General features: G+C 43.9%; 1 protein-coding gene and 1 long non-coding RNA gene across 2 annotated transcripts in view; one reads left to right on the forward strand and one right to left on the reverse strand.

The window, feature by feature from the left end:
• Window positions 1-24,628, forward strand: part of LOC118373455 (phosphatidylinositol 4-phosphate 3-kinase C2 domain-containing subunit beta) — a 64,054-nt gene that overhangs the window by 17,569 nt on the left and 21,857 nt on the right. Inside the window, exons 11-16 of the mRNA XM_052527128.1 lie at window positions 2,688-2,883; window positions 8,476-8,598; window positions 10,900-11,070; window positions 11,149-11,257; window positions 17,252-17,394; window positions 20,874-21,062. Coding sequence (XP_052383088.1) covers window positions 2,688-2,883; window positions 8,476-8,598; window positions 10,900-11,070; window positions 11,149-11,257; window positions 17,252-17,394; window positions 20,874-21,062 — 931 coding nt within the window. The remainder of the gene's footprint in view (window positions 1-2,687; window positions 2,884-8,475; window positions 8,599-10,899; window positions 11,071-11,148; window positions 11,258-17,251; window positions 17,395-20,873; window positions 21,063-24,628) is intronic.
• On the reverse strand, window positions 8,625-9,860 carry LOC127932224 (uncharacterized). The gene is made up of 3 exons (XR_008144630.1): window positions 9,364-9,860; window positions 9,158-9,269; window positions 8,625-9,070 (listed from the first exon to the last, which is right to left on the reverse strand). It is a non-coding gene; the product is annotated as an uncharacterized LOC127932224 (long non-coding RNA).

A 24,628-nucleotide genomic window follows, 5' to 3' on the forward strand; every position in this document is an offset into this window, starting at 1 on the left:
TTATAGGGTCATGGGATGATGGACAAGTCTGTACAATAGTGTGACAGAATTAAAGGGATAGTTCACCCAAATTATAAAATGACACATTGGTTTCTTTACTGTGTAAGCAGTTTATGAACAATGCATGACTGCAATCCATGCTTCGGTCTAGTTTCCTGTTTGCACATGCTAATGTTTTAAGTCACGGGACCAATATTAGCATTTCTCATGATGCTCTAAAAATGCTGATATCGGTTCTTTCACTTGAATGCGGGTGGCAGGTAGCCTAGTGATTAGAGTGTTGGGCCAGTACCCGAAAGGTTGCTAGATCAAATCCCCGAGCTGTCAGGGTAAAAATCTATCGTTCTGCCCCTGAACACAGCAGTTAACCCACTGTTCCTAGGCCGTCATCGTAAATAAGAATTTGTTCTTAACTCACTTGCCTGGTTACATTTGAAGTCAGAAGTTTACATACACCTTAACCAAACACATTTAAACTCAGTTTTTCACAATTCCTGCCATTTAATCCTAGTAAAAATTCCCTCTTTTAGGTCAGAATGTGAAATGTCAGAATAATAGAGAGAATGATTTATTTCAGTTTTATTTATTTCATCACATTCCCAGTGGGTCAGAAGTTTACATACACTCAATTTGGTAGCATTGCCTTTAAATTGTTAAACTTGGGTCAAACGTTTCGGGCAGTCTTCCCCAAGCTTCCAACAATAAGTTGGGTGAATTTTGGCCCATTCCTCCTGACAGAGCTGGTGTAACTGAGTCAGGTTTATAGGCCTCTTTGCTCACACACTATTTTTCAGTTCTGCCCACACATTTTCTATAGGATTGAGGTCGGGGCTTTTTGATGGCCACTCCAATACCTTGACTTTGTTGTCCCTAAGCCATTTTGCCACAAATTTGGAAGTATGCTTAGGGTCATTTTCCATTTGGAAGACCCATTTGCGACCAAGCTTTAACTTCCTGACTGATGTCTTGAGATGTTGCTTCAATATATCCACATAATTTCCCTCCCTCATGATGCATCTATTTTGTGAAGTACCCCAGTCCCTCCTGCAGCAAAGCACACCCACAACATGATGCTGCCACCCCTGTGCTTCACGGTTGGGATGGTGTTCTTCGGCTTGCGAGCATCCCCCTTTTTCCTCCAAACATAACAATGGTCATTATGGCCAAACAGTTCTATTTTTGTTTCATTAGACTAGAGGACATTTCTCCAAAGTACATGTCCTAACCGACTTGCCAAAACTATAGTTTGTTAACAAGACATTTGTGGAGTGGTTGAAAAACAAGTTTGAATGACTCCAACCTAAGTGTATGTAAACTTCCCGACTTCAAGTGTGTATATATATTTTTGAAATGGGATTTGTGTCATGAATGCTAAAGCGATAGCATGTGGAAACCAGGGAAACTAAACCAAAGCATGGATTGCTCTCATACCTTGTCCATAGACTGATTATAGGGTAAGGAAACCAATATGTATTTTTTGTCATTTGGGTGAACCATCCCTTTAAGATCATACCTTAAGCTCTCCCAACAGCTTGAAATGTCTCCACTCACGTCACTGAATTACTAGCTTTTCAGCAGCGCAAGTACGTTGTGAATCGGGCGGTCAGGTGTGTTTGCGTGGCATAGGAACCTGGTTTGAGCCGTTGTACGGACAGTGTACCCAGATGGGGAAGAAGCTAAACTGCTAAGCAGGCACACTGGTCTGTCACAGTAGCCCTACCTCGTGTCAGAGCGGAAGTGTCCTTGACTCGCTGTGACGTACGCCACGGATGTCCCTCTTTACCGATTTCTCTGGCTGGGTCCCAAATGGCACCCCATTTCCTTTATATTGCACTACTTCTGACCAGGGCCCATTGTGTTCTCTGTTCAAAGGTAATGCACTACATAGGGAATAGGGTGCCATTTGAGACAACTCCCCTACCTCCTCCAGCTATACTCCGACAAACAGGAAGGATGGCTAATTACATACAGGATACACAGATACACTCACCACCTCCTCCATCCATCTGCATCTCTATCCGTCTGTCTGCCCTCATAAAGGAAGGGGTAATATTTCCGAGAGGTTGGATGTTGTTTTCCCTACAGGGCTGAGCTTCTCCACTCGACGTATGAAGAGACATATGTAAAGATTGGAAACCCAGGCAAATAAGCTGTGTTGACATGGTTGCATCCCAAATGGCATCTTATTCCCTACACAGTGGACTACAATTGACCAGGGTCCATATTCCCTACATAGCGCACTGCTTTGGACCAGAGAGAGCCCTATGAATGATGGAGCTGATGTTTGACTCTCCTCTGATAGTGTACAAACACAAGGCTATTAAGAGGTCAAATACACACTGTATGAGAGGTCATAGGATCAGTGTAGGAGTAAAGAGCTCTCAGGGATTAGCAGTATGGTGATAACATGGCAATAAACTCTTAAGAGCATGGACTTGGTGTTGTGTATTACTCTGACTCTACTCTTAGATAACGAGTAGTACTGACAGACAGCTGTTGTGATTCAGGAGAGATCTTTAATATATGCTAAGTTCTGCACACTGATTGTTACTAACATTTATTATTTAAGGTTTTACTTTTAAAGCTTGTGTTAAGTGGTTGTTTAGCCCTCTTTAATTGAATTCATTTAGAGAGTGTCTGCTAAATGAAGGCTCTGTGAATCTAAATGGTTTACTTCCCCCTTGCAGAGAAAGTGGTGGAGAAGCTGACGGCAGCCATTTTGGATCTGGTGGAGCTGTACTGTAGCACGTTCAATGCTAACTTCCACACCACGGTGCAGAGCAACCGGCACACGTCACCCACACAGGAAGCAGGCCTGGTCACCAACGTCCTGTCTTTCAGCGTCTACGCTGCACATCGCATCCCCATCACATGGGCTGCCAGGTAAAACACATACTGTACACTCAGGCACGCACTTACGCACGTAACCAGTAGTGTAAAGTACTAAAAATACTTTCAAGTACTACTTAAGTAGTTTTTGGGGGCATCTGCACTTTACTTTGCTATTTATGATTTTGACTACTTTTACTTCAATACATTCCCAAAAGTACTCACTCATTACATTTTGAATGCTTAGCAGGACAGGAAATTGGTCCAATTCACACACTTATCAAGAGAACATCCCTGGTCATACCTACTGTCTCTGTTCTGGCGGACTCAGTAAACACGCATGCTTAATTTGGAAATTATGTCTGAGTGTTTGAGTTTGCTTAATATAAGGCATTTTAAATTATTTATACTTTTACTTTTGATATTTAAGTATATTTTAGCAATTGAAAAAAACAAACATTTTCTTTTAATATTAAAGCATATTTAAATACTTTTAGACTTTTACTCAAGTAGTATTTTACTCTGTGACTCGCTTTCACTTGAGTCATCTTCTATTAAGGTATCTTTACTTTTATTCAAGTATGACAATTGGGGGCCAGCTGTTCAGGCTGGATTTCCTCAGTATAATCCAAGAGGATTACATGGTGTTATGGAGCATAGCAGCATACATAGAGAACCCTGAGAAACAGCCTCATCTGCCCCCCCAAAAAAAAAACTATTCATCCCCTTTTTTTCCTCCCCTCCCTTTACCCTTCTCCCCATTTTCACTTCCCTTTACTTCCCTATCCTCTCTTCCCTCCCACATTTTCCCTCCTTTCTCCCATGCCATCGCTCCCTCTATATTGGCCTGTGTATTCAGCTCAGCTCAGCCCAACCCCCCCCCCCCCACCCTGAATCTCCATTCATATGTCTCCTCTCAGTAACTGCTCTTTCCTCTCCTCTCTTCTCCCCTGGCACAGCTCCATAACCAGGGCCAGATGCACTGCCACCTCACTATTCCGATACATTCTATCCAATGCATTCTATACACTTGTCCTACCATTCCCCCACCTTCACCCAACAGCCTTATTGCCCCGACCACTGTCTCTGCCCCTGCACTTTACCCTGTCCCCACTGCCGTGCATTGGAATGGCCCTGCCACTCCCTCACCCCCTTCCAATCACGTGAATGGTGCACTGCTCCACCCCCACTCCCCTCGCCGAACCCCAGTTTGCTGTCTCCTTTGTCTCCCCTGAAACTGTTGCTGGCACGTGATTGGTTCCTAACAAAGGGTGATTGACAGCCTGGGAACCCTGCCTGACCTCTGACCTGAGGGGTGGGGCCGAGCTCTGATTGGTTGCTAGGCACTTGTCCGTGTGTGTGTGTGTGTGTGTGTGTGTGTGTGTGTGTGTGTGTGTGTGTGTGTGTGTGTGTGTGTGTGTGTTCTAGCTTTTAACAAAGTGTGTGTTAGAAAGACACTAAAGGTGTGTGCAGGAAAAACTGATAATTGATACCAAAAGTATCTGATGATCTCCCACATGAGGTTGATATCATCTGCAGTGATATCGAGTGCTATAGCTAGTTAAATCCCTATCTCACTGTAAGAAAAATAACATGGTAGCATTATTACCCAATGTTATTACCCTTTAATTACTATTCCGTCTGATGGGTAATTCATTGAAATAAGTACATCTGAATAATAATACGCCTAATACATCTCAACTTTAGGTTGGAGTTGATAGCTTAAACGGTGAAAGGTTCAAACACTCTTTTTTTTGTTTACCATTGTAGCCTATGGCCCTTTTGTGCCATTGAAATGCATTGGTATCCATAGCAATGGCTCCGTTTGGGCTGCTCAATGACGAGACACGAGAGCGCTGTTAGCTGGCGTGAGCTAGCTACTTTTCTAGCTACTCCGACAAACAGCTACTTTTGATTGGTGACAGATAATTGTCTTCTGATTCCAGATTTGAATACAGGTAAGTAGACCAATATGTCATACCCTCTAAAGTTTGTTATAACTTATTGGGAAAGTGGTCAAAGTAGCTGATTTGTGTAAAAAAAAAATGGTACTGTTGCGTCCACAGTGAATGGAATAGGAAAGGGGGATACCTAGTCAGTTGTGCAACTGAATGCGTTCAACTGAAATGTGTCTTCCGCATTTAACCCAACCCCTCTGAATCAGAGAGGTGCGGGGGCACTGCCTTAATCAACATCTACGTCATCAGTGCCCAGAGAACAGTGGGTTATCTGCCTTGCTCATAGGCAGAACAACAGATTTTGACCTTGTCAGCTCTGGGATTCGATCCAGCAGCCTTTCGGTTACTGGCCCAACAGGCTACATTGGAAGTCATGATGTCACAATGGAAGCTTTAGAATGTTGAAGAAATGCCATGAAAGTGGATGGAAGTTTAATAAAAGTGTTCAAAAAGTATATGTAGTATCAAAAAGTTGTAAGCACAATATCAGACCAGTCTGCACGTTTTAAAGTTAGCTTAAACGTAGTAAGAGGAGTAGCGTTGTAAATAATAGTAACTATAAGTCAGCAATAAGTGGTACACGGTTCCCCAACGTGCAGCGTGCGGGCCAAGTTCATCCCGCTGACCGCCAGTTTGGTAACCATGTACCACTTATTTTTAACTTATAGTTTTTATTGTTTTTTATTTGGGCCCCTCTATATTCTTTCCCCCCATTTCATTGTTGGACTTTATTAGTTTTTTAACCTGTTGCGACGAGCAATCCCGTATCCGGGATCCTATTTATAGCCTCAAGCTCATTACCATAACGCAACGTTAACTATTCATGAAAATCACAAATGAAATGAAATAAATATATTTGCTCTCAAGCTTAGCCTTTTGTTAACAACACTGTCATCTCAGATTTTCAAAATATGCTTTTGAACCATAGCTAAACAAGCATTTGTGTAAGAGTATTGATAGCCTAGCATAGCATTAAGCCTAGCATTCAGCATGCAACATTTTCACAAAAACAAGAAAAGCATTCAAATAAAATAATTTACCTTTGAAGAACTTCAGATGTTTTCAATGAGGAGACTCTCAGTTAGATAGCAAATGTTCAGTTTTTCCAAAAATATTATTTGTGTAGGACAAATCGCTCCGTTTTGTTCATCACGTTTGGCTTGTATCCAGGATTGTAATTATCGCCGCAAGCTCATTAGCATAACGCAACGTTAACTATTCATGAAAATCACAAATGAAATGAAATAAATATATTAGCTCTCAAGCTTAGCCTTTTGTTAACAACACTGTCATCTCAGATTTTCAAAATATGCTTTTGAACCATAGCTAAACAAGCATTTGTGTCAGAGTATTGATAGCCTAGCATAGCATTAAGCCTAGCATTCAGCATGCAACATTTTCACAAAAACAAGAAAAGCATTAAAATAAAATCATTTACCTTTGAAGAACTTCAGATGTTTTCAATGAGGAGACTCTCAGTTAGATAGCAAATGTTCAGTTTTTCCAAAAAGATTATTTGTGTAGGAAAAAATCGCTCCCGTTTTGTTCATCACGTTTGGCTAAAAAAACCTGTATCCAGGAGTGTAATTATCGCCGCAAGCTCATTAGCATAACGCAACGTTAACTATTCATGAAAATCGCAAATGAAATTAAATAAATATATTAGCTCTCAAGCTTAGCCTTTTGTTAACAACACTGTCATCTCAGATTTTCAAAATATGCTTTTGAACCATAGCTAAACAAGCATTTGTGTAAGAGTATTGATAGCCTAGCATAGCATTAAGCCTAGCATTCAGCATGCAACATTTTCACAAAAACAAGAAAAGCATTCAAATAAAATCATTTACCTTTGAAGAACTTCAGATGTTTTCAATGAGGAGACTCTCAGTTAGATAGCAAATGTTCAGTTTTTCCAAAAATATTATTTGTGTAGGACAAATCGCTCCGTTTTGTTCATCACGTTTGGGTAAGAAAACCCCCGAAAATTAAGTCATTACAACGCAGACTTTTTTCCAAATTAACTCCATAATATCGACAGAAACATGGCAAACGTTGTTTAGAATCAATCCTCAAGGTGTTTTTCACATATCTATCGATGATAAATCAATCGTGGCAGTTTGGTTTCTCCTCTGAAGAAAATGGAACGTGTATGGACCTGGAGATTACGCAATAATTTCGACGGAGGATACCGGGCGGACACCTGGTAAATGTAGTCTCTTATGGTCAATCTTCCAATGATATGCCTACAAATACGTCACAATGCTGCAGACACCTTTGGGAAACGACAGAAAGTGCAGGCTCATTCCTGGCGCGTTCACAGCCATATAAGGAGACATTGGAACACAGGGCATTCAAAATCTGGACCATTTCCTGTATGAAATTTCATCTTGGTTTCGCCTGTAGCATTAGTTCTGGGGCACCCACAGATAATATCTTTGCAGTTTTGGAAACGTCAGAGTTTTTTCTTTCCAAGGCTGTCAATTACATGCATAGTCAAGCATCTTTTCGTGACAAAATATCTTGTTTAAAACGGGAACGTTTTTTATCCAAAAATGAAAAGAGCGCCCCCTATCTCGAAGAAGTTAAACACCAGGAAATCAGCTCCAAGTTATTTTAATTTAGGAAATCTGTTTCCAAGTGTTTCCATGCATAAGACAGAGACAACCTGATCATATACAAATGTAAGCAATGTTTGAAATAATTATATTTTAGTCAAATATTATATCTGTTTGGGCTTCTTGCGGTCAATTTGCAGTCTACAAATTATTTGTAATTATTTGTTTTGGCCGTCCCACCATCCACTCAAGACAAAATTGTTCCGTGCCTGAATCTAGTTGATGATCCCTGTAGTATTAGTATATAATATTATAAATGTCACATATACTAATATACACTGAGTTTACAAAAAATAAAGAACACATTCCTAATATTAAGTTGCACCCCCACTTTGTCCCTCAGAACAGCCTCAATTTATTGGGGGCATGGACTCTACAAGGTGTTGAAAGAGTTCCACAGGGATGCTGCCCCATGTTGACTCCATTGTTTCCCACAGTTGTGTCAAGTTGGCTGGATGTCCTTTGGGTGGTGGACCATTGTTGATACACACAGGAATCTATTGAGCGTGAGAAACCAAACAGTGTTGCAGTTCTTGACACAAAGTGGTGCGTCTGGCACCTACTATCATACCCCGTTCAAAGGCCCTTAAATATTTTGTCTTGCCCATTCACCTTCTGAATGGCACACAATCCACATCTCAATTGTCTCAAGGCTTAAAAATCCTTCTTTACCTGTCTCCTCCCCTTTCATCTGCACTGATTAACAAATTACATCCATAAGGGATCATAGCTTTCACCTACATTCCCCTGGTCAGTCTATGTCATGGAAAGAGCATAATGTTCATAATGTTTCGTACACTCAGTGTATACTCTAACATACACTGATATACACTACACAACTGACACACACTCACAAGAGAACTCCGTTCATTTCCCATAGTCAGAAGACATTGATTGAATTGAACACAGACCCACGAAGAAAAGTCTTGCTTGTTATGCATTGTTTCGCATGACTCCAACTTGGTCCTCAGTTATTTGTAATAATAGCGTTTACATACATAGGCCAATGGGGTTTCATAATATCATCTACTCTGTTGTCCCATTGGCTGACCTCCTCTTCCTCTTCCTGTTAGCTACGAGGGCTTCTTCCTGTCATGCTCTCTGACCCATGGAGGGGCGGAACTTTGTGCCCCGCAGCACACCAGCAAACAGCAGGTCAGCAAGTACCTGTTTCACCTGGTGGTCTGGGACCAGAGGTATGTACCCAAACACAGCCTGTTTCCACAGGCCTTATAGACATTTTAACCAATCACAGCCAGGTACCTCAACCAACCTCACAGCCTATTAAAACAGACCTTACAGACACCCAGCCAATCTTTTAAAGGAGATTAGTTACATCCCACAAATAAAAACATACTGTGAACGGTTCACATATGCTTCAATAAGCTTGCGCGCTTAGTTACAATTTGTGGGTTGTAAAACGTATCTCCTTTACAAGAGATGTGAAGGTAGCTACGCAGCAGCATCCGGGGGCTATTTTCTGATCTCTCCAACCCCTACCTCATGTCCTTAATGCATTGTCCCTGGGGCTATTTTCTGATCTCTCCAACCCCTACCTCATGTCCTTAATGCATTGTCCCTGGGGCTATTTTCTGATCTCTCCAACCCCTACCTCATGTCCTTAATGCATTGTCCCTGGGGCTATTTTCTGATCTCTCCAACCCCTACCTCATGTCCTTAATGCATTGTCCCTGGGGCTATTTTCTGGTCCTAATGCATTGTCCCTGGGGCTATTTTCTGATCTCCAACCCCTACCTCATGTCCTTAATGCATTGTCCCTGGGGCTATTTTCTGATCTCTCCAACCCCTACCTCATGTCCTTAATGCATTGTCCCTGGGGCTATTTTCTGATCTCTCCAACCCCTACCTCATGTCCTTAATGCATTGTCCCTCATGTCCTCCAACCCCTACCTCATAATGCATTGTCCCTGGGGCTATTTTCTGATCTCTCCAACCCCTACCTCATGTCCTTAATGCATTGTCCCTGGGGCTATTTTCTGATCTCTCCAACCCCTACCTCATGTCCTTAATGCATTGTCCCTGGGGCTATTTTCTGATCTCTCCAACCCCTACCTCATGTCCTTAATGCATTGTCCCTGGGGCTATTTTCTGATCTCTCCAACCCCTACCTCATGTCCTTAATGCATTGTCCCTGGGGCTATTTTCTGATCTCTCCAACCCCTACCTCATGTCCTTAATGCATTGTCCCTGGGGCTATTTTCTGATCTCTCCAACCCCTACCTCATGTCCTTAATGCATTGTCCCTGGGGCTATTTTCTGATCTCTCCAACCCCTACCTCATGTCCTTAATGCATTGTCCCTGGGGCTATTTTCTGATCTCTCCAACCCCTACCTCATGTCCTTAATGCATTGTCCCTGGGGCTATTTTCTGATCTCTCCAACCCCTACCTCATGTCCTTAATGCATTGTCCCTGGGGCTATTTTTGAAGACACTGTTTGTTGGGATCTATTTTTAGCGTCTATTGTAAGGATATTTTGAATCCTCCGGTATCCGGGTGGATTTAGTGTCCTGGTGGATTATCAACCCTGAGCTGACCTAGTGGTGCTGACATCTCCAGATGTGACAACAGCAGTGCAAAGCCTTCACAGTAAAACACCACTTCCCGAGAAGACTGCTTGACCCTGTCCGGCTTGATGGAGCCACTTAAGATAAGGTGGAATAAACACCAATAGGCCAAGTTTAGGGTTGCAAAATTCCGGAAACTTTCAATAAAAGTTACAACCAACAAACCAAGAGCTGTTTGAATAATCCTCCAACCCGGGATTTGGGGAAAACCAGAGAATTGATTTAAAGTTCCCGGAATTTTTCAGCCCTAGCCATGTTTAATTCTGTCCGGAGTGCTTCGGAGAGGGAGTGCAGCGATCTACATCTTTGTAAGGTAGCCTTCCTCAAACAGCTCTTGGTTTGTTGGTTGTATAAAAGTCCTGAAAGTAAACTGTTTGGCTGGATATCTTATCGTGAGAGGCTTTTATGAGGCACCCGTCCATAATGTAGCCCACAGTCTGGCCGCATAACTGACAATGTTTTCTTAGTTAGCGACGCATGCTAATAGAGCCCCCATTGGCAATGGTGTGTGTTTTATAACACGGCTATTTTTTGTTAGCAAGACGCTAGCTCCTTTCATGCTAACTAGTCTTTATGAAGTTTTGGAATTCCAACAGAGTTCTTAATGTGTTCTTCGCTCTCATGTTGAAAGCGCACGGGTCCCATGTGGATGACACAGGGCTAAATATAACAGATGGGATCATTTACTGTTGATTAACAGTTACAGTGGATCCGAGACTACTCTCTTGTAGTAAAATTTGAATTTACTTTATACTGCATTTCACAAGGACTCAAGTACAACTCTCTCTCTCACACAACCCCCTACCCTCTTTCCTTTTCCATTCCTCTCTTCCCCTTATATGCTTCTTTACCCTCTTCTCCCATTGCATCTCTCTCCTCTCCCTCCCCCCTGTCCCTCTCGCCCCCCCAGGGTGTGTTTCCCAGTGCAGATTAACCAGTTGCCAAGGGAGACCCAGCTGACGGTGACTCTGTATGCCAGTGCTCTACCACCCCCTGGAGGTGCGGAGGAGAAGGGCAGCAAGCAGCGGAGGAGCATCGACTCTCTGGGCTGGGTCACCATGCCCCTCTTCAACTTCAGACAGTGAGTAGCAGTTCAGGAGGCTCTGTGTGTCTGTGCGTGCGTGTCGGTGGGATGACCGTCATCCTGTGTCTCCCCCAGCATCCTGACGTGTGGGAGGAAGCTACTGGGTCTGTGGCCTTCCACCCCAGGAAGTAACACTCGCTCCAGCTCCCCCAACTTCAGCCAGCCTGACAGCGTCATCCTGCAGGTAACTGGCCTAATCTCTCTCACGTACGCACGCTCACACACACACGCACGCTCACACACACACCATTTCTCCTCCTCCTCGTCCTTCCTTCCTCTCTTATCTGCGTCAATTTGTTTTTCAGTGTGTATTTCCCTGTTTATTATCCACGTTTTTCACTCCCAATCTCTTTCTTTCTCTTCCTCTGCTCTCCTATCCCTCACTCCCAATCTCTTTCTTTCTCTTCCTCTGCTCTCCTATCCCTCACTCCCAATCTCTTTCTTTCTCTTCCTCTGCTCTCCTATCCCTCACTCCCAATCTCTTTCTTTCTCTTTCTCTGCTCTCCTATCCCTCTCTCTTTCTCTCTCTCCCTTTTACAGCTTACTGTACTGTATGGGGACTTAGAGAGGTTTTAGACTGATCTGCTGCAATAAAACATCTACCTTAGCTCCTGGTCCAAAGAGCAATCTATAAAAGACATGCACGCCGCGCACACACACCCACACACACACGTTACAGGTACAATGCTAGTCCTTCTAGGTGTGTAACATATGAACATTTGATGTCTTTATGGCCTGTTTTCAAGCTGTGGAGCATGAATGGTGTTAAGGGGATTTTCGGGTGAACAAAAGAGATGAGCATTTGCGGATATAATCAATAATAAATCAATCTGGTTTCATACAAGTTGCAACAGGGAGACACCTCCAAAACAGAAGCAGAGAAAATGTCACAGTATATACACAGCATCGGGAAATCAAAACCACTTTGTCAGCTACTAAAGAACCCACGGTGTTCCACAGAACGCAACAACAATCTGTCTTTGAGCTTTGGACCTCAATCCCTATAAACAGATATAACTTTAACATACAGCATCGAGTCTAGGGACCATCCACCCGCACAACCAGAACACTTCAGATCATGTGTATTACTGAAAGGGGAAACTGCCTGCATGTGCCTCTATCTACGTCAAAACCATCAGAATGCAGAAATACATTTCAATTAACTTAGAATGTATTTTTTTTGCCCTTCTAGAGTCATGCACTACTCATAAAACATATTTAGAACTTGTATTTTTCAGAAACGTAAAATACTGTTAAAAACAAGAACAATATAGTGATATAATGCAGTATTTTGGCCATACCGCCCAGCCCTGTGTAGTACACATACACACAGATGTGGACCTTTACGCTCACACAGAAGCACATGCACGCACACACACACACACACACACACATGCGCGCGAGCTGCTGCTGCTTGCAGAAGGGACCTGAAAGTAGGTCAGATAGCTCTGCACTGGCCAACAAAACTCGCCCTTCATATTAGACTCTCTATACCCTCCCTTTTGACACACACATCCTCTTTTCTCTCTATCGCTCTCTCTCTCTCTCTCTCTCTCTCTCTCTCTCTCTCTCTCTCTCTCTCTCTCTCTCTCTCTCTCTCTCTCTCTCTCTCTCTCTCTCTCTCTCTCTCTCTCTCTGTCTCTCTCTCTCTCTCTGTCACGCACGCACACACACACACAGTGTTTCCTCTCAGCAGTATTGTAGTGTAAACTCAGTCCCTCCTGCAGTGCCAGCCCAGTGTGTCACAGTGCCAACTGGCCCGTGGCTCTGGTGCCCTATGGCTTTTTGTCTCAGTGCAGTGGCCTGTGTTCGAATGGGATGTGTGTGTTGTTGCAATCAGTCTCCTCATTAGCGTGGTGACATCATTTGAGGTTTCGTTCTTCATCACTGACGGCAGAACACATACGAACATCGCATAAGACACATCTGGGGCCTGGCGTCCATCTGTCTCTCATTAACCCGAATGTAACCCGCTCACGCACGCGTGCACACACACATACGCACACATGCACACCGTCATACACACACGTACGTACGTGCACACCGTCTAACATTACCCTCTGACTTTTTTCTCTTAGTTGTTTTTTTACATTCCTCTTCTGTTTAGGCCTCTGTCTTTCTTCCTCAAACTCTTTTCCCCTCTCGGCTTTTACTTATTTTTCTTTTTTTTTCTCTCTCTCCTACTTTCCTTGGATGAATTCCTCACATAATTTTGTTCCTCTCCTCTCTCCCGATCTCTTCCATCTCTTCATCTACCCGTTACCTTGTCCATCTGCTCTGTAACAGTCAGGTCAGAAGTCTACTCAGTGCCTTCGCAAAGTATTCAGACCCCTTGACTTTTTTCCACATTTTGTTACTTACTACAACATTATTCAAAAATGGACACTGGGAGTCGGGAAGCAAGATCCGGGTGTGAATCATTTGAATGAATAAATGAAAACATAATACAAAACAAGAAACACGAACAACGCGCAGACATGAAACAGAAACAATGACACCTGGGGAAGGAACTAAAGGGAGTGACAAATATAGGGCAGGTAATCAAGGAGGTGATGGAGTCCGGCTGAGTGCCATAATGCGCTGATGCGCGTAACGGTGGTGACAGGTGTGTGCCACAACGAGCAGCCTGGTGACCTAGAGGCCGGAGCGGGAGCACGGGTGACATAACCAAACAAACATCCTCAGTAATCTGCACACAAGGCCCCATCATGACAAAGCGAAGACAGGTTTTTAGAATTGTTTGCAAATTGTATACAAATAAAAAAAACAGAAATACCTTGTTTACATAAGTATTCAGACCCTTTGCTGTGAGACTTGAAATTGAGCTGAGTTACATCCTGTTTCCATTGATCATCCTTGAGAGATGTTTCTACAACTTGATTGGAGTCCACCTGTGGTCAATTACATTTACATTTACATTTAAGTCATTTAGCAGACGCTCTTATCCAGAGCGACTTACAAATTGGTGCATTCACCTTATGACATCCAGTGGAACAGCCACTTTACAATAGTGCATCTAAATCTTTTAAGGGGGGTGAGAAGGATTACTTTATCCTATCCTAGGTATTCCTTAAAGAGGTGGGGTTTCAGGTGTCTCCGGAAGGTGGTGATTGACTCCGCTGTCCTGGCGTCGTGGGGGAGTTTGTTCCACCATTGGGGGGCCAGAGCAGCGAACAGTTTTGACTGGGCTGAGCGGGAACTGTACTTCCTCAGTGGTAGGGAGGCGAGCAGGCCAGAGGTGGATGAACGCCTGGAGGTACTGAGGTGCCGTTCCCCTCACAGCTCCGTAGGCAAGCACCATGGTCTTGTAGCGGATGCGAGCTTCAACTGGAAGCCAGTGGAGAGAGCGGAGGAGCGGGGTGACGTGAGAGAACTTGGGAAGAAGGTTGAACACCAGACGGGCTGCGGCGTTCTGGATGAGTTGTAGGGGTTTAATGGCACAGGCAGGGAGCCCAGCCAACAGCGAGTTGCAGTAATCCAGACGGGAGATGACAAGTGCCTGGATTAGGACCTGCGCCGCTTCCTGTGTGAGGCAGGGTTGTACTCTGTGGATGTTGTAGAGCATGAACCTACAGGAACGGGCCACCGCCTTGATGTTAGTTGAGAACGACAGGGTGTTGTCCAGGATCACACCAAGGTTCTTAGCGCTCTGGGAGGAGGACACAATGGAGTTGTCAACCGTGATGGCGAGATCATGGAACGGGCAGTCCTTCCCCGGGAGGAAGAGCAGCTCCGTCTTGCCGAGGTTCAGCTTGAGGTGGTGATCCGTCATCCACACTGATATGTCTGCCAGACATGCAGAGATGCGATTCGCCACCTGGTCATCAGAAGGGGGAAAGGAGAAGATTAATTGTGTGTCGTCTGCATAGCAATGATAGGAGAGACCATGTGAGGTTATGACAAAGCCAAGTGACTTGGTGTATAGCGAGAATAGGAGAGGGCCTAGAACAGAGCCCTGGGGGACACCAGTGGTGAGAGCGCGTGGTGAGGAGACAGATTCTCGCCACGCCACCTGGTAGGAGCGACCTGTCAGGTAGGACGCAATCCAAGCGTGGACCGCGCCGGAGATGCCCAACTCGGAGAGGGTAGAGAGGAGGATCTGATGGTTCACAGTATCGAAGGCAGCCGATAGGTCTAGAAGGATGAGAGCAGAGGAGAGAGAGTTAGCTTTAGCAGTGCGGAGCGCCTCCGTGATACAGAGAAGAGCAGTCTCAGTTGAATGACTAGTCTTGAAACCTGACTGATTTGGATCAAGAAAGTCATTCTGAGAGAGATAGCGGGAGAGCTGGCCAAGGACGGCACGTTCAAGAGTTTTGGAGAGAAAAGAAAGAAGGGATACTGGTCTGTAGTTGTTGACATCGGAGGGATCGAGTGTAGGTTTTTTCAGAAGGGGTGCAACTCTCGCTCTCTTGAAGACGGAAGGGACGTAGCCAGCGGTCAGGGATGAGTTGATGAGCGAGGTGAGGTAAGGGAGAAGGTCTGGAGAAGAGAGGAGGGGATAGGGTCAAGCGGGCAGGTTGTTGGAAATGGTCTGGGCAGAAGAGAGGAGGGGATAGGGTCATCTGCAGAGAGGGAGGAGGATTCGGGCAGGTTGTGCTTGGGTGGTAGAAAGTGGCGGAGAGAAAGGAGGAAAATGTAGAGAGGAGGGAGTGAAAGGATGCCAGGTCCGCAGGGAGGCGAGTTTTCCTCCATTTCCGCTCGGCTGCCCGGAGCCCTGTTCTGTGAGCTCGCAATGAGTCGTCAATTAAATTGAATTGATTGTACATGATGTAAGGTCCCACAGTTGACAGTGTCAGAGCAAAAAAAATCAAGCCATGAGGACGAAGGAATTGTCTGTAGATCTCTGAAACAGGATTGTGTCGAGGCACAGATCTGGGGAAGGGTACCAAAACAGTTCTGCAGCATTAAAGGTCCCCAATAACACAGTGGCCTCCATCATTCTTAAATGGAGGAAGTTTGAAACCAAGACTCCTCCTAGAGCTGGTCGCCCAGGCCAAACTGAGCAATCAGGGACCAAGAACACGATGGTCACTCTGACAGAGCTCTAGAGTCGCTCTGTGGAGATGGGCACATGACAGCCTGCTTGGAGTTTGCCAAAAGGCACATAAAGACTCTTAGACCATGAGAAAAAAGATTCACTAGTCTGATGAAACCAAGATTGAACTCTTTGGCCTGACAGCCATGCGTCACATCTGGAGGAAACCTGGCACCATCTCTATGGTGAAGTGTGGTGATGGCAGCATCATGCTGTAGGAATGTTTTTCAGCGGCAGGGTCTGGGAGACTAGTCAGGATTGAGGCAAAGATTAACAGAGCAAAGTACAGAGAGCTCCTTCATGAAAACCTGCTCCAGAGCACTCAGGACCTCAGACTGGGACGAAGGTTCACCTTCCAAGAGGACAAAGACCCTAAGCACACAGCCGAGGCAACGCAGGAGTGGCTTGGGGACAAGTCTCTGAATGTCGTTGAGTAGCCCAGCCAGAGCCTGGACTTGAACCCGATCGAACATCTCTGGAGAGACCAGGAGCTGTGCAGCAAAGCTCCCCATCCAACCTGACAGAGCTTGTGAGAATTTGCAAAGAAGAATGGGAGAAACTCCCCAAATAGAGGTGTGCCAAGCTTGTAGCGTCCTAGGCTGTACTCGAGGCTGTAATCGCTGCCAAAGGAGCTTCAACAAAGTACTGAGTTAAGGGTCTGAATACTTATGTAAATGTGATATATTTGTTTTTTATTTTTGAATAAATTAGGAAACATTTCTAAAAACCTCTTATTGCTTTGTCATTGTGGGGTATTGTGTGTAGATTGATGGGGAAAATAATTTAATCAATTTAAGAATAAGGCTGTAACGTAACAAAATGTGTCAAAGGTCAAGGGGTCTGAATACATTCCAAAGGAACTGTATCTTGTTTAGATTAAGCTGTAAGAGATATAATGATTTAAATCAAACCATATCGATGTTTATTTATGTACATTTCCCTCCTCACAACACATTTTTTATTTTACCTTCATTTAACTAGGCAAATGAGTTAAGAACAAATTATTTTTTTCATTGATGGCCTAGGAACAGTGGGTTAACTGCCTTGCTCAGGGGCAGAATGACAGATTTGTACCTTCTCTCTTCATGAACAATCTTAATGTTGTTGTTAGTGTGACGCCTAACCCCTGACCTCTTCCTGTAGGTGGACTTCCCCACGTCGTCGTTTGAGGTGCGCTTTAGCACCCCCCCTCCCGCAGAGTTCAGTCCCCAGTATGACTTCTCCAGACTCGACCAGCACAGCCAGAGACAACTGCAGGATGTACTGCACAAGAAATCACTCTTCTGGTGAGACTACTACACTGTCAGTCAGTCTCTCTCTCTCTCTCTCTCTCTCTCTCTCTCTCTCTCTCTCTCTCTCTCTCTCTCTCTCTCGCTCTCGCTACCTTTCTGCTCACTCACTCACTCCATGGAATGACAGAACAGCCCTGATAGACTGACATACATTATTACCACGTGTCATTATAATGCCACTGTTACACTGCATTAGAGAGTATCGTATGTTTTTGTGCTAGTGTTCAAACCCAACAGCTGTAGACGTTATTGAGGGGCGTTGATAGGTTAGTAGTAGCCTGAAATCCAGAACCTGTTTTGCTGACATTCAACTCCATGAAGTGCGTGTCATGCTAAACATGGCAAGGAGTGGAATAATATCTCAAACAGTATGGTACCCAGGCTAGGTTAATAGTGGACAGAGCAGGAAGACAGACAGGAGATGCAATGCTGCTTGAAAGTATGTGAACCCTACAGGGCTAGTTATTATTTTGCTGTAAAATATTAAAATAAACATGGAAAATCCTGATCTAAACCCCAATTTGTAATAAAGACATTCCAAGTAAATGACAGAAACCCCAAAATATGATATTTTCGTTGTTTATTTAACAAAAGTGGTTTATTTAACAGATACTCAGATTTGATGTGTGCAAAAATATGTGAACCCCTTCAGTCAATAGCTTGTGGCACCTCCATTAGCAGCAATAACTTGGAGTCTCCTATAGCCAGTAATCAGTCTCTAACATCTGTTTTGAGGGATTTTCCCCCACTCCTCCTTACAGAACTCAGCCAATTGAGTGAGGGTTGAGAGGTGTCTGGCATGAACTCCCCACTGCAGGTCCTGCCACAGTATCTCGATTGGATTTAGGTCAGGACTTTGACTCGGCCAATCCAAAACACAAGTCGTCTTTCTCCTGAGCCATTCTTTGGTAGATTTGTTTGAATGCTTTGGGTCGTTGTCTTGTTGGAAGATGTATTTTTGGCCCAGCTTTACCTCCTTGACTGACGTTCTGTTCCAGAATTTCCTGGTATACCTCAGAATTCATGGTTTCCTTTAATGATGTGAAGTCGTACAGGTCCAGAGTAGGAAAAGCAGCCACAGATCTTGACATCCCCACCACCTTCCTTGACTGTTGGGATACGGTTCTTTTGGCGGTGCTGGGTTTTTGCCAAACATAGCTGTGTTGATTCTGACCAAAAAGGTCAAAAATGTCTAGATGTTATGTTTGGGTTGGCTTTTACCTGATTTATTATTGGGGATATTGTGGATTCACCTTCTAGGCTAAGTTGCTGTCATGGTAAGTGCTCTCCGTTTGTAAATGATTTGCCTCAAAGCTCAAATCTTTTTTGAATGATTTTATGATTTGAGATCTCCTTTCCTCTCGGCATGGCGTGCTTTGCATTCACCTGGGTGGGTAAACACCAAACTGACCAGGTTTCTGATCCCGCCCAAACTCTTTACTAACGATCTCTCCTTTCATTGGGTCATTTGGTACCCGATTATTTTACCCACCTGGTTCTGCTCGCCTACTTGATTTAACCAATGCAACTTGGGGCTCGCTTATTTTTGCAACCTGCACGAATGACTTTTTCTATTCGATTTTTCTACGACACAAATGATTTCCTTTTCACCAACACATGGTACTGGTAAATATAAACCTGGAATGTCAGATCAAAAAAAGACTGGTTCTGATTAAATGAAGATTTTGTGGTAAAAACAACAAAAAAAGATCTAATTGCAGCAGGGGTCCACATCCACATCCATCCGTCCAGTTGATGAGTGATGTCATAGCAGCAGCTGGTGGTGAATCCTCCCCAGATGATATTATACCCTCTCTCTCCTCCCCCCTCTAGTCTCACCATCCCCCTCTCCTCTTTTGTCCCGTGTGTGTGTGTGTGTGTGTGTTTGCGTGTGTGCACCATTTACAAAAGAGAAGAAAAGGTCACTGAATATTAATCAGACCGGTGATCTGAATTCCTAAGAGAGGTAGAAAGAAACTCCCTGGATAGAGAAGGGTGTGTGTCTCTCTGTTTGTATGTGTGTCTATTCACCATATCTCAGTAGAGTGTTTAGCCCATTAGTGGTTGTCATAGTTTATGATCTGTTTCCTGTTTGTTGTGAGAGAGATAAACAGAACCGTGTTTATCTTGGACCAGTGTGTGTTTTGTTTACTTCCAAGTAGAATCTTTTTTCTGGGGCTTTGGAGCATGCCTTTGGATGGAAGGAAGGGAGATGTGCTCTTATCTGTGTCTCTGTCTCTGTCTTTGTCTTTGTCTGTGTCTGTCTCTGTCTGTTTGATGTTCACTTTGAGATAGGTCTCCCTCCCCTCCCTTTACCTCTAAATAACGTTGGCTTTTGACTAGAACGTACAATGGGCACACATTCAAAACTTCAACAACTGACCATTTATGGTCAGGATAAGTGTAATATTACATGGCAACTACAGGCAGATGAAGAAGAACGGACATATCAGTGTTGACAAACAATTATTTAAAGAACATTCTCTTAAGGTGCAGTGTTTCCAAACAAGTGTACTGGCTTCAGTGCCATCCAGTATCAGGCTCCAAGCAGGAAGTAGATTAGAGGAGCTCATCCAATAGCAACAACTGTTGTCCAGCTGGATCATCCAATCCCAACAATGACACGGTATATTCAGCCAATGGAAACAACCGTACCAAGGAGAACTCATCATACGTTAACAGCCCTCTGCCCTGTGTGTGTCTGCTAGAGCAGTTAGAGAAACCCGTGTGTGTAGATTTAGGCAGAGATTCAAACAAACATGGATTAACGTCGTGTGTTGCGTGTGTGTGTGTGAGTGAGCGTGTGTGTGTGTGTGTGTGTGATGAGAATGAATGTACTCACTGACCTTTTAGTTTTCGGTTTGACATTTTCACGGTTTCTCCACGCGGTACATCTACTGTTTATTCTCCCTTCTCCCAGTCATTTTATCTGTCTTTATCGTTCTTCCTCTACCTTTTGTCTCGCCTCTACTCCCTCTCTCCATCTGTCCCCCTCTCCCTTTACACACCCGTTCCGATCAGTCTCTTTTTGTCTTTGTTTCATGCCTGTTTCAAATTCAGCTTGATCGTTTTTTTTCCCCCCATTGGTGTAACCGCGTTCAAATGAGGGTGGCCAAAGCAAGGAGAAACAAAGTAATGTTATCATCAAGACAGAACAAAGACATCATTGATACGTGTTGGCCACATTTATACAAAGGTAATCTATTTTTGTCCTTTTCTTTTTTTTTTACAGTGGAGAATGGCCATCTAATGCTGCAGTAAACAACACCGCACTCTCGTTCCCTCTTTCTTTTCCTTTCATTGTGAGAAAGTATTCCAAGTATGCATTATTTCACTCCCTCTTCCCCTCTCTACCTTTCACCCTCTATACCCCTCCCCCTCTCCACATCCCCCTCTCTTTCTCTCACTCTCAAGCGAAGTATGCATGTAAGGTGTTTATGTTTCTCCTCACTCTCTCCCCTCTATCTGCCCAGGTTGACTCCAGAGGACAAGCGTCTGTTGTGGGAGAAACGTTCGTTCTGCCAGTCAGAGAGTGGTGCCCTGCCCCTGGTGCTGGCTAGTGCCCCCCGCTGGGAGTGGGCATGCCTGTCAGATATCTATGCCCTGCTCCGCCAGTGGGCATGTCTCAACCACCACGACGCACTGGGCCTTCTGCATGCCACGTAAGGGAACTGTGCGCGTGCGTGCGTGCATGTGTGTGTGGTTGCCAGGCAATGGTTTCTGGGGCAACACTCGTCAGGGAAATAGCCACCTTGGCAACAGTCAGTAGGCAACGGTCACCAGAAGGCCTGCGGTCGCCATTCGACCTTGTCATGTTGCGTTAGGACTGTGTAAACAACAGACACATTGGCAGTTTGGGGACATGGTCAGAGACGGGAGTGGACCAGACTTGCTTAGAATACTGTTCTGGAACATAAACACCATGAACTCACCTCAGCAGGGCAACATGCAAGGCATCGCATGCATCACTCGCCTTTTAGAATTACAGTTCAAATATGAATGAGGACGTTAGCAATTGATGTTGTTCTTCAATAACACAAGAAAAATAGGTTTATTTGAGAAGGACAAATCATAGATGTTATGCTGGGAGATACATGTTCAGTCTCCCCTGTCCGCTTTTCTCCACTGAACAAAGAAACAGGATGCCACTTATAACCCCCCACCCTATCCTGGGGTTGACCTATCAGAAGTCTTTGCAGTACAACTGGACCAATGGCCAAATAACAAGTATCCTGCCCTAGACTCAATGTACAGAACGTAGCACACACGTAGCTCTGAGTTCAGGTAAGGGAACTGTGCGCGTGCGTGTGTGTGGTTGCCAGGCAATGGTTTCTGGGGCAACACTCGCCAGGATCCACAGATTCTAAACAGATGTTGAACTGAAACCCAACTCCTACTTACATTGACAATTCCCTATTGACTAGTTACTTCCAGTACTCTCATCCTCTGCATTGTGTATTTATCTGCAAAATATGCGTATACTCCCCCTAGACCATTTAAAAAATAAGTATAGTTAAAATGTCTTTTTAGAAAATAATAGAAAGCATGAAAAAATAGACAGAATATAAACATTAGCAATAAGATTAAAGGTATTAACAAGTGTGTTACCACATCTGAGAGAGCATGGTTCATTACAGCACCGAGGACAGTTACCACGGGCACATTGACCACAATCATGAGGCTTGCTTGGTGTGATGATGACGATTCTTATGATCCGAACCACATTCTTGTGAACACTACTGACACCCGTCTCCAAAAGGAAACGATTGATGAGTCTTATAATATTCCCTATCTCGTAACCATCGGATTTTAGCAGACAAACATCGGGCAATAGCACACTTGATATCCTAGATGAGGATGAGAGAAATAACCACAGCTCCCACTATTGGAAGTATCATGCCCCACCAAAAAACTTCACCATGTACCGAATGTGGAAGACAACCACATGACTAAGCCTAAATCATCTAGATTGTTATCATGATATTTAGCACCCTCAGTCCTGATCTTTTGGATTAGGTCAGTTATTTCCTCAGGATGATCAGGAATATTTGTACAGCCTCCAGCACCAGTAACAGCACATGCAACCACTTGTTCGGACAGAAGATAATCAAGGGCCAAAGGTTTTTTTCCCCGTGCTATTTTACAAACACCATAAGAGGGAAAAGCAATCGCAAAGAATCTCTCCCTTTCTGTAATCACACGTTTATGACGCTGTGAAAAAAGATAATTCACAGAATGTCGACATGTCCCAAATAACCCGGCCCTAATAACCCGACCCTTGACACAACTTTGGTAACCAGGAATAGGCATAGGATCCACAGATAAAGTAAGTCCCAGGAGCTATCATACCATTGTTGAGGATATTTCCAAAGGTTTTGGCATGGAAAGTAGTCCTAGTGCCATTACTGAGTGTCAATTCAACAGACCTTCAACAGACCATTAGACATTCCGCAACCAGTCACAGACAGATAGATAGATCTGTTGCCTGATCACACGTATTCTGTCCTACTTTGACAAATGCGTCCTGGTGCAGTTGAGATAAGTTCAGAGAGAGTGACCTATTAACCTTTCTGGCGCAGGCGTTCCGATAGCGACCCACCTCGACAAGATCCGGTGAAATTGCCGAGTGCGAAATTCTAATTACAGAAATAGTCATATTTAACATTCATGAAAATACAAGTGTCATACATCAAAATAAAGCTTAACATCTTGTTAAAATCCGGGGTCAGATTTCAAAAAGGCTTTACGGTGAAAACACACCATGCGATTATCTGAGGACAGTGCCCCGCACACAAAAGCATTAAAAACATTTTTCAACTAGGCAGGTGCGCCACGAAAGTCAGATATAGCGATAAAATAAATTCCTTAGCTTTGAAGATCTTCTGTCGGCACTCCAAAAGGTCACAGCTACAGCACAAATGGTCCTTTTGTTCGATAAAGTCTGACTTTATATCCCCAAAAGCTCAGTTTTAGCTGACGCCCTTCATTCAATAATCCACCGGTTTCCGTCCTTCAAAACGCATACAAAATGAATCCCAAACATTACCAATAAACTTCTCCAAACAAGTCAAACAAAGTTTATAATCAAACCTCAGGTACCCTAATACGTAAATAAACGATAAAATTTAAGACGGAGAATCGTTATTGTCTTTACCGGAGATAAACAACAAAGAACGCGCTCTCATCCACGCGCATGAAAACACTACAGCCAAAATGGGAGCCACTTAGAAAAACTACAAATTCTAGCTCATTTTTCCAAAACTAAGCCTGAAACTCTTTCTAAAGACTGTTGACATCTAGTGGAAGCCCTAGGAACTGCAATCTGGGAGGTTTTCGCCTCATATTAAACATGACAGTCATTGGAAACAGTTTGTCCTCGGGTTTTCACCTGCCATATCAGTTCTGTTATACTCACAGACATTATTTTAACAGTTTTAGAAACATAGAGTGTTAGAAACTTAGAGTGTTTTCTATCCAAATCTACTAATTATATGCATATAATTAAACAGGCAGTTTACTTTGGGCACGCTTTTCATCCAGACGTCAAAATACTGCCCCCTAGCCCAAAGAGGTTCAAACATAACCAGCCAACAGAGGCATGTGTAATAACTAGGTACGGTGGTCGCTGATTAGTGTCATTGGTAATCTCAAATGAAGGAAGGTACCTACCACTCCGGGATGTCAGCTCCACCCCCAACTCATCCACATGTTGTTGAATGGACACATATCCAGGAGTCTCAGGCCTCCTCCAGCACCTATCTGCAGAACTAGGTACTCTCGCATGTTGATGCGAAACATTCTTACCCAAATTAGTACCAGTATTTGTCTTATGCCAATTAACATCTCTCCATATACCCAACATTTCACTCTGGTTAAAAGGAATAGACCCTTTTGGAACACTGCCCGTGATGTGAATGGTGCGTACGTACAAACCCAGCAACTACTTTGATTGACTAACTGTGGCATAGTGTAGAGAGGGATAGAAACGTATTGACTTCCGAGTGTCCCTCATCCATCGCTAGTGCTAGCAATGGAAACACAACCCACATCCTGTATTAGGAGGAAACTCGCAAGGAAAATAGTCTTTCACCTGTCCGCAAGACCATAATGTTCAATCATCCTATAGACAAGGTAATCATTCACTACGTCCTTTACAAGTGACCAGCTCTTCCATACTGGTATCAGTCCCACATAGAGGACTATTAGAAATGATGTTCTGACAGTCTGC

This window comes from Oncorhynchus keta, chromosome 10, assembly GCF_023373465.1.
Source record: "Oncorhynchus keta strain PuntledgeMale-10-30-2019 chromosome 10, Oket_V2, whole genome shotgun sequence".
In the NCBI taxonomy this organism is placed as follows: Eukaryota; Metazoa; Chordata; class Actinopteri; order Salmoniformes; family Salmonidae; genus Oncorhynchus; species Oncorhynchus keta.